At 44.0% G+C, this 10,294-nt stretch overlaps 1 protein-coding gene across 3 annotated transcripts; it reads left to right on the top strand.

Moving 5' to 3' along the window:
* Positions 1-1,092: 1,092 nt before the first annotated feature.
* On the top strand, positions 1,093-9,958 carry gpatch2 (G patch domain containing 2). Of its 3 annotated transcripts, none has more exons than XM_076272219.1 (10): positions 1,093-1,233; positions 2,527-3,318; positions 4,203-4,267; positions 4,513-4,686; positions 5,014-5,081; positions 5,493-5,554; positions 5,980-6,022; positions 6,511-6,575; positions 7,486-7,574; positions 8,399-9,958. In XM_076272219.1, the coding sequence occupies exons 1-10, from the start codon at positions 1,184-1,186 to the stop codon at positions 8,566-8,568; spliced, it is 1,578 nt and encodes a 525-aa protein (XP_076128334.1). In that variant the 5' UTR covers positions 1,093-1,183; the 3' UTR covers positions 8,569-9,958. The 3 variants fall into 3 exon arrangements, with proteins under 3 accessions (XP_076128334.1, XP_076128333.1, XP_076128332.1); XM_076272218.1 differs by having other exon boundaries at positions 2,527-3,321; positions 5,983-6,022; XM_076272217.1 differs by having other exon boundaries at positions 2,527-3,321.
* The last annotated feature ends 336 nt before the right edge of the window (positions 9,959-10,294 follow it).

The following is a 10,294-nucleotide window of genomic DNA, read 5'->3' as shown; positions in this document are numbered from 1 at the left end:
CTCTTGTGGTTGTTGCTCAGCCTACCATTTCAGCGGTGTGACGTTACCAGGCTTTACAGTTATTATGTTCTCTGGAGGGACTTGAAATGTTTTTATTGACATCATTGATTTCTGTTTGAGAAAAGCTTTCATTTGATACCATACATGATGGGTTTATACAGTAATGTGCATCTAGTTATTTTTTATGGTCCAAAAAAGGGGGCGTGGCAAATTATGTCATTTAAAAAAAATGCTCAAGGGTGCCGGAGCGGCACCCGTCAGATTCTGAGTATACACCCCCTAAACTATCAATTTATGCAAAAAAATTGCATTAGTACCTTATCCTGGGGTTCTACCTGACTATAACGGAATATGTTACAAATTACATTTTTGGACATGTATTCTGTAACAGAATACGTTTTGAAAGTTCCAAACACTGGTTACTTTTAGCCTCTTTTTGGAATAATACTATTTTTTTACCACATGGGAGTGATATGGGATTGGGGGGGGGCATTAATAACTGCTTTACTAAAAAAAGGGCATTAATAACTGCTTTACTAAAAAAAAATCTTGCTCTGATAGAACGCCTTTTTTGCAAGTGTAACAGTGTTTTTGTGTAACTTGAATTCCTTTCTACAGATTACAGCTTAACTAATTAATTGGTAAAGATAAAGCTACTTTGGTTTAACCTTCTCTGTCAAAGTTGTTTACCTCACTTCTTCATGTATCATATCAGACTGATAAAAATACATCCTGCTGTTTAAATTATCTTACTTCCGAAATACATTTAACCAAATTGGTCGTACCTGATACTTGCTCCTCACATGGGCTTCTCAATTTGAAGCATTGGCCTAGAACTGAGAAATTCTAAAAAAGTGCGGCATGGTGAGCCCACTTGTTTCATTTCTGGAACAACTGTGAATAACTGAAATATGTAAAAATTAATTCGATAGTTGACACAAACCCTTGCTTTATATGCGATAACACAAGAGATTGTCTGCAATTGCTGGCCACTATTTATACAGTAGAACATACTTTTATTTTGGAAAATAATACGTCAGAGGATGTAAAGACTTTTAATTCTCACTTTTCATTTCCGCCATGTCTTGTCCTCTAAACTAGATTTGAGCCACAATGGTGGCCTCCTTAGCTGTTTGTATGTCTATTGTTTTTGGCTGAAAACCACAAGGTTTTTTGTGTTTTAATGTTCCGTGCAGCAAACATAAAGAGTCTTGGTAAAGCGGGAACCAGCTGGTGAGTAATCAGCTTTTTTCATCCGTGGTTGACGGGTTAATTTAAGTGTAGGTTAGCCGTAACGTTTTTTTTTTATCTGGTTAGCCATTTTGTGTATTTTGCTTGTGTCTGCTACGATCATGTAGATATAATTTCCTTAACATTTAGGTCAATCGTGTTTGTTCGGTCAGTAAGTTAAAATCCGTAAGGCTAATGACTAATTGACAACTGTCGTGATGTCAAAGCTGTCACTGAACCTCGGGCTCTCGATAAGTTGGCTTGTTATTCAGTCTGGATCTAAGTGATAAACTAGGTCACTTTCTGACAGGCTGGTTATGTGTCATTGCGTACACTTGTTAAAACATTATTTCTAATTTGCAGGGGTTTTAAAGAATGTTAGTTTTTTTTTAATTGAAGACGGACATTGACATCTGTTATGTTATTGTTAGCTATAACTTAGCCTCTGTAGACTGTAGCCAGCTAGCTAACTGCCTGGCAGTGTAACGTTAGCTTGATGTTACATGAAAAGGATTCAAAAGCAGGTCAGTTTCAGCACAAGGATTTGATCATTATTTATGTTATGCAAAACAAAAATAATTACAGCATAGGTAATTACAGACGATATTTGGAAGTGTTGGTGTTGGCGCATGCAGAGAAGAGGACTTGACACAGAGAGCCATTTTGGACACAGGACTCGGATCAAAACAAAGAAAGACCGCTGCTGCATGACATGCGATGTGTAACTAATTCTATTAGCCTAAATGTCAAATTCTATCTGCTGGTGTTCAGCTAGCCCCTGATGTCACTCGTCGTGTTGTCAAGACAGAAATACCTAAAAGAAAGGTTATTCTGTCTTTTTTTTTTATCAGATGTAACATGTAACATTACACAGTCTCCCAAGAGAGCTACTGTTGCTCTGTAATCATATTGGAGTATAAGCACACATGTAGCATGTCATCCATTGTGTAGTAGCTACACATTTAACTTTGTGTTTTATTAGAGCAAAATATAATATTTGAACAAAGGTTTATTACTCAGTTGGAGTAAAAACAAGCATTAATTTCATACTTACGCCCTAATTTGAATGATGGGCAAAGTCTTAATTCTAACTAAAGCTAATTTAATAACGGGATTTGCTTGCTTAACATATTGGGCAAGAAATTTAAGCGCAAACATTGATGAGCTCAGCTCAATGCTCCCATATGCCACACAATAGCTGTATTTCATGCACGAGAACTTTGCTTGCTGACAGACTTTGCATTTTGCCTGCCAAATAAGAGGGCCCTTAATAAGTTTCCTTCCTTCTCCCTTCAGGCACTTTGGTCGGACGATGGACGAACTGGTCCACGACCTGGTGTCGGCCCTGGAGGAGAGCTCGGAGCAGGCGCGGGGCGGATTCGGTGACGGTGGTGCGGAGCACGCACTGGCCGTGGGCTGCCTGCTGAAGCGCCAGGCACGCAAGCGGCGTGGCCGCAAGCGGCGCTCCGACAACCCGCACCCGCCCTGGGACGCCTGCCACCTGAGCGACGGCTCTGAGTCCAGTCTTGACGAGGCGGGCGGGCGCCACCACAACCACCATAACAACAACCACCACAACCACCACCACCACAACCATCACCATGCCCGGGACCCCCCCAACAACCACAGCGACTCAGATGACCAGCTGGGGCCCAAGCGCCGCACACCCCTCCAGGGAGGGGACCCCCACGGACGGGGCAAGCGCCCGCTGTGGCACGAGGAGCTCGGCGGTGGTGGTGGCGGGGGTTGCATGGACAGCCTAGGCATGCGCAGCCTGCGGCGGCGGAGGAAGGTCAAGCGCATGGCTGTGGACCCGCCGCAGGAAGTCTCCACCACCACCTGCATGCTGGCCCCACCTCCGCCCATGGCACTGCCCAGGGGGTTGCTGGCGATGGGCTGCGAGGGCATCGGCGGCGCGGCGGCAAAGGGAGGGGTCAAGAAGAGGAAGCTGACGGCACACAAGCTGGCGTCCGACGTGGCCGATGAGGGGGTGGTGGTGGAGAGCGAGGAAGGGATGGGCTCAGGCGAGGCCAAGGACAAGATGGACTTTGAGGAGCATAAGGGCTCTGGAGAAGACATGAGTGACAGGTGGTTAGTGTTTGTCCTTTTTTTTGTCTTCCTGTGCATCTCTCTTGACTCTGTCTAACTGGTTGGGTGGTTGGGTGCAGCTCAGGTAACTCTTAGGTAAGAGTTACTCTCACGTAACTATTCCTCCTTCTTGTAAACGACTCCAGTATGCAGGTTACACACGTGAGCTCAGGGGCCAACATAGCAGTGCTTGATTTTCTTCGAGTGGAATGGTTTCTAGATTGAAAACTGAAGTCATATGTTCAGAACGTTGCAAAAGTCAACTCATAAATATATAAATAAACACGTCACAAGTCACATGTTTTTGGTATTTCTGCCAAAACTTAGGGTTATTTCTGCCCCTGCTGCTGTAGCTTGTGCTCTTCAACGGCTTTGCTACACTGACCCTGACCAGCTCCCAACAGAGAAGTGTTTCCATGGGAACTCGTCTGTTTACGTTGGCATTTGTCCTGCTAGAATTAGCTCCGCAACTGATTAGGCCCACTGTTTAAAGCAGGTTATGGCCTAGCCAACTAGAGCCATCAACTGACCGTTTGGCTGTTGATCAAGGTTATCTGTTTAGTATAGTATATATACTCTTTTGATCCCGTTAGGGAAATTTGGTCTCTGCAAAAAACATACAAACCATAACTATGTAATAGAATTCATTCAAGTGCAATCCAGGTGAACAGATGAGTATTAAAAAAAAAAAAAAAATGAGAGTCCAAAACGACCACAAAAAATGTAGAATATGAAGTAACTCATTCCACCAACTAGGAATCACTGAGGAAAAGAGGACATACCTCCTGGACTTACCCCTCACGGCTGAGTCAAACGCTAGAAATGAGCCTTGTTGACCTTAACTAAACCCTCCTCTCCTTCTCCCTCTTTCCCCCTGTCCTCAGTGAGACAAGCAGTGTGAGTAACAGCAGCGATGGAGGCCTCTTCACCAATGATGAGGGGAGGCAAGGTAAGCATGTGCCTGTGTGCCGGGCCTGTCTGTCCATCTGTGTATATTTGCATCTGTGTCCGAAATAATTTACATATATAATCATGGTCTGTAGTCACCTAATTGCTCCTGTATATCGGTGTGATTACATGGATTGATGCCTCTCTCTTATGCACATAGTTATTGATTTTGGCTCAGTAATAATAATGTTCCATCTCATTGTGACGTCATTGTTTCTCCCCTGACCTTTGACCTCGGTTGTCTAGGCGATGACGAGCAGAGTGACTGGTTCTATGATGGCGAGCCTGGTGGAGCGTGTGGCATTGCGGGTGTTGTGCCCTGGTGGGAGAGGGACTCTGCGGAGCTCGACCTCAATGACCCCGTCTTCAACAGCATCCTCACCGGATCCTTCCCTATCATGTCAAAGGATGCACAGAGAGGTGTGTGTGTGTGTGTGTGTGTGTGTGTGTGTGTGTGTGTGTGTGTGTGTGTGTGTGTGTGTGTGTGTGTGTGTGTGTGTGTGTGTGTGTGTGTGTGTGTGTGTGTGTGTGTGTGTGTGTGTGTGTGCGCGCACACAGTGTTACATGTAGCTACATAACTGTGTGGATGTGTGTGTTTTGTAAATGTGTACTCTGCTTTGTCTATATACCAGCAAACAGGTGAATTGAACACATAACTTACCTTGTCAGCTCATGCATACTCCTACCAAAAAGTTTCCTCTCCCTCACCCACACCCCCCACTGTCTCTCTGATGTCCCCCACCCCAGGGTTCCAGGCCAGGTTGAGTCGTTTGCAGGGCGGGGTGTCTGGTCCGTCAGGGCCCCAGCACTCACAGGTAAGGCCCCCCTCAAGGCTAAATGGTCTAACTCACAGGCTAGCTGTAGGCTAATTGGTCTTACCCATTTCCAGTGCATTATGCTAACTAGGCTAACGGTGTCTGGCTGGGTTATTGCACGCACAGTGAAGAGAAAGATATGCATCCTCTTATCTAATTCAGGGGTATATGGCAAATAGGCTAATTTCCCAAGAAGTTGGCGTGTTCCTTTAAATAGTGCAGATATAGGGCCCCTCAGTTTAATATTGAACTTCAATCAATTGTGCACCACCAGTCCATCCTGATGCTTAATATATGTAAACTAAGATCAAACAAGACCCCCCCCCCCACTCTCTCTCTCTCTCGCTCTCTCTCTCCCTCCCCCTCCCTTCCTCCCTCTATTTCGCTCTCCCTCCCTCCCTTTCTCTGTAGGGCGGCTCTGCTGGACCAGGCTGCATGGACAGACTGGGTCGGCTGTCCCAGGACCCTCATGAGTGAGTAGCTCTCAGTCCTCTCACCTCTTTCAGCCACAGTGTGTCCTCGCACACATATGTCTTCATTCCTACCTTACTGTTAACAGGTTTTACAGATAATGATGGAATGGTTGCGATTGATGTTGATTGTGACAGTGTTCCTAAATAATTATTTTAAGCGAGCCTGATGGGGTAATGTTAGCGGAGATTGAGGCTGAATTAAAAGATGTTTGTGTTGTGCTACTCTTGGAGGTGGATAGTGAGGTTCCTTCTTCACTGTAAAGCCCCTTGGATGCCTTGAAAAGTGCCCTATAAATGTGATGCCTTGAAAAGTGCCCTATAAATGTGATGCCTTGAAAAGTGCCCTATAAATGTGTAATGCAATGTGTTGTTCTTGTGGTTTTTGTTGTTGTTGTTGTTGATTGTTGTGCTCTCTCGCTCTCCAGCAGACCCTGGTTTAATCCAGCATCCAGGAGAGACCACAGCCAGGTAGGAGCATGAGATCTGTGTGCTGCCATCTTTCCAATATCTCATCTCAGTACTCATTTAAATTAGCCAATGACATGTTCTTCTCTTCCTAAAATATGCTGTACAACGGTGTTTCTGTTAGCTCTGTAGTTAGCAGTTGATGATATTTTGGTTATTGTATGACTTGCAGATCATATTTAGATTATAGCTCTGTGGTTACAAAATATTTAACAGACTTGTACACACTACAAACTACTGAAACAAGCTAGCCAAAGGACTATGTCTTCATAAAGATCAATGTCTATATTTTATAATGTTTCCCTCTCTCTTTTTGTTCTGTCTTTCTTTCTCACTCTCTCTTTCTGTGTGTGTGTGTGTGTGTGTGTGTGTGTGTGTGTGTGTGTGTGTGTGTGTGTGTGTGTGTGTGTGTGTGTGTGTGTGTGTGTGTGTGTGTGTGTGTGTGTGTGTGTGTGTGCGCGCGCGCTGCATGTTCTTGCTTGCACTTGAAGCTGCACTGGGACTCAAGGACAGATCGGGGGCACCGTAGAAGCTGCTCGTTAAAAACTGCCAGCAGGTATTAACCGCAAAAAAAGATAATGAAAAAACCTTTGTACCCCCCCCCTCAGTCAGGTCACCTGCCCCAAAGCACTCTGGGAAGCTGCCTACTGCCTTCAACAGCTGTGCAGCTTCACAGACAGAAGTTATTTTTCTTTACCTGCCATAATGCTCAGCACATGAAGTCTTTTGAACCACTTGAGGTTCTAATTTGAATGATGGGCATAGTGCAAACTCTTAAGTTTAACCGAAGCTAATTTAATAACAACACAAACCACAAACATGATGAGTCGTGACACACTAGCTATAGTTCATGCACAAGAACTTTGCTTTTTTAATAGACTTCGCACTTTGTCCACCATTTCAATCAGGGCCCTTAGGCGGGGATCACACTGACCAGCGGCAAGCGGCAGGTTTCCTATTGTTCTCTATGGTTCGGCAGCAGAACGGTGGCAGCGTTGAATAAGCTGAGCGTTGAACTTGGTTCAACTTTCAAAGCGCAACGCAAGAGTATTCAATTGTCAGTTAAGACAAGCTGTTTGTGTTACTTGGGAACGAGATAGAACTTATTATGATCTGAGCGTTGTGTTAGACTTGCCGCTGCCGCTGGCCAATGTGATCCCCACCTTAGTGTCACTGTCTTATCAAATATAAATGCCTTGTTGGAAAATGTTACACACAGATGCAGTATACAAAACATACGTAAACATAAACATATACATGAAGATGCAAATTGTTACTCTTAGTTGGGTGTAATGCACTATCTGACCATTTGAGGGCAGTGCAGCTAAATATCTGAAGTGGGCTTGGGTTGTTGATGGGATGGGGAGTCACATCCAGTTCAGTGTTGCAGGAACGGTGAATTTTACAGGCCACAAATCTTCTTGTGGTTGATGGTTTATTTACTTTTTTGTTTGTTGTGTCCCCAGACAGACGAGTGGTCACCTAGGCTCCTTATGCACAGGGGATGTGAAGAGGCGGAGGAAGGCAGCACCCATGGGGGCCCCAGCCACCACAGGTGCATTTCCTATTACACTAACCAATCAGGCAGCTCCATGTTATACTCTCATAACAGTGCTCATGAGAACAGAACTACAAAATAACAGAACTACAAAAAGTAGAGAGAAGTGGGAGCCCATCACAAGACGCTCAGCTTTTTGCCCAGTTTTTTTTTTCTTTTTCAAAGTATATTTTTTGGGCTTTTTATGCCTTTAATCAGATAGGATAGTGGAGATTGACAGGAAGTGAGTGGGAGAGAGAGTCGGGGTGGGATCCGGAAAGGACCACAGGGCGGGAATCGAACCCGGGTCGCCGGCGTACGGTGCAGGTGCCCCAGCCAGTCGCGCCACTGCTGGGGCCAACTTTTTGCCCAGTTTTTGCCCATTTCCTTGATTTGCCCCTCGACTGTAATAATCAGACTGGGCAGAGACAACCACACGTTTACACATTGTATCATTTCAACAATCTTGCATTGATGTTTCATTATGGCATTATGTTAAGGATGTTCTCTTTTGATGGTAGTCTCTGTTGACAAAAGAGTATGCCAAGTAATCATAATTGTATATACAGATGAATTGCATAGTTCAGTTCATAACATCTCCATGTGAAATGTTAATCACATCGATATTGAATTGCATTGAGGGGAGCAGTGAGGGGTTAGGTGCCTTGCTCAAGGGCACTTCAGCCGTGGATGTGCTCTACCACTTCCCCCGCCCACATTTTTCCTACTGGTCGGAGATCAAACCAGCAACCGTTCGGTTACAAGCTCGAACCCCTAACCAGTAGGCCACGGCTGCCCCAAATATGCACAAGTATGACTCCTGTCTTTTCTCTTGATTCTAGGAACTGTGGGCGAGAACGCTCCTCCAATTCCAGATTCCAACATGGGGAACCGTATGCTGCAGAGCATGGGCTGGAACCCTGGCTCCGGCCTGGGCCCCGAGGGCAGAGGCATCACTGAGCCTGTCCGAGCCCACCAAAGGCCCAAAGGCGCAGGGCTGGGATTCAACTAGAACCCCAGGCTTTTAGGCCTGCTAGAGCAAAAGAGCATGTCCCAAACCACACCGCAGGATGAGAGAGTGGAGAGAAAAAACAGACAGTGAATGAATGAGGAAATTGAATGGGAAGGACTGAAAAAGAAGACTGCCTGTTAGAAAGGATGGCAAAAGGAGAATGAAAGTGAGTGGGTCAGAAGGAGAATGATTGTAATTCACATTCAGTGACTCAAAAGAAGTATGGTTACAGTGGAAGCATGCTTGTTGTGTGGAATCGCAGGAAAAAAAAAAAAAAACAAGGACTTAGTAACATTGATCTGTGACTGTGAATCACAGAAAGACTATCGATCAAGGAGAACCAGCATTGGACTGCCAATGACTGTAGCATCAGAGAGGAACCAAATTAGACATGGACGTAAAAATCCCCCATTCAGGAAGATTGTTGCCCATAGTGAGGATGTTAAAAAAAAAAATTATATAGAGAAGAGAGCTCAAGCTTGTCACCATGTTCTAGTGGGAATGTTTGTTTACATGTTCTCTGTCGTTGTCCTCTGTAAAGATATGTTTGTTTTTATTTTTTCTCACTCCTTACCTTGTAGGATTTGTTTTTAAGTCTGTACTAGCATACTGTATGAGTAGCTAGAGATTTGAGTCCGCTAAATTAATGTCACTCGATTTGTAATTTTTATTATGTTTTTGAACACCTGAAAATATCGGCACCAAGTGTAAACAGATGGCCATTGGGTCCATTCCTCGCCCTCAACTACACCCTCATGAAAGCTGTTAAATGTCCTTTGCTCCAAAGCCAAAAGCAGTACATCACAATTCCTCATGAATAGTAAGCCCATCATGAATAATCTTAAGTCTTTTGAAGTTTAGGTCACTGCTCCGTGGACCAGCTTCCATCCAATCGAGACATTTTGCTCTGTATTTAACATGGGGCAGACCCATATTTTAATGTTGTGGTGTATTTCAGAGTTAGTAAGGCAACTGAAGTTATTACAGCAAAATTGTTTTTAGGTTGTTTTTTCACTTTTAATGATGTCCATGAACAAACTAGTCAGACCACATAAAGATGCATTGCATGTTCGGCCTACTGCTGTCTATTTAGTCATCGACTGTTTCTTGCAAATTTGCAGTGTTTCTTTTTTTTAATTATAATTTTTTTCTGTTCTGTTTCCTGCTATACTGTAAATCATGTTCACCGTTCTATTCAAACTGATGATTGTTGTGCAACATGCCAAGTAAGGGCATAAAACGTCACTCCATTTTAGCTGCCATGTTTGTAGTTTTTGTTTGTTTGTTTTCATGAGCTGGGCTGGAAGGCCGAACACTGGTCATAGTAGAACATGTTTGATGGCGAGCTGGACTGTTGATGAGCGTCTGCATTAAACTCTGTTAAGATTAATTTGCCATGTCTCCTTGACTACAAAGGCGCCGTTATACTGCGATTCGATATAAGGGGTATTTTGAGACTAAAGCCTGAGATGTGTTGAAATTCAATGAGTGAAGGCAAACTATTGTGCCTATTGTCACATTTCTCGCCATTTTGTTTACATTTTAAAATGAAGAATTGATCATTTTTACTCAAAACATTGAGCTTTAGAAACCCTGGCAGGAGCATTTCACTCTTATCAGATTTGAACACACTTCAGACTATATTCAATGAATCACTAATCTGGCTTTGTAGTATATACCACCCAGTTCTTATCTTGTGGCTGTCTGTGAGGCTCTTTGATCACTA

This window comes from Alosa pseudoharengus, unplaced genomic scaffold, assembly GCF_046254945.1.
Source record: "Alosa pseudoharengus isolate Yale_2024_CS ecotype anadromous, Long Island Sound unplaced genomic scaffold, YU_APseudo_1.1 YU_APseudo_1.1_scf_7, whole genome shotgun sequence".
In the NCBI taxonomy this organism is placed as follows: domain Eukaryota; kingdom Metazoa; phylum Chordata; class Actinopteri; order Clupeiformes; family Clupeidae; genus Alosa; species Alosa pseudoharengus.
The sequence above is the reverse complement of the archived record's forward strand: the minus strand, read 5'-3'. Positions and strand labels throughout refer to the sequence as shown.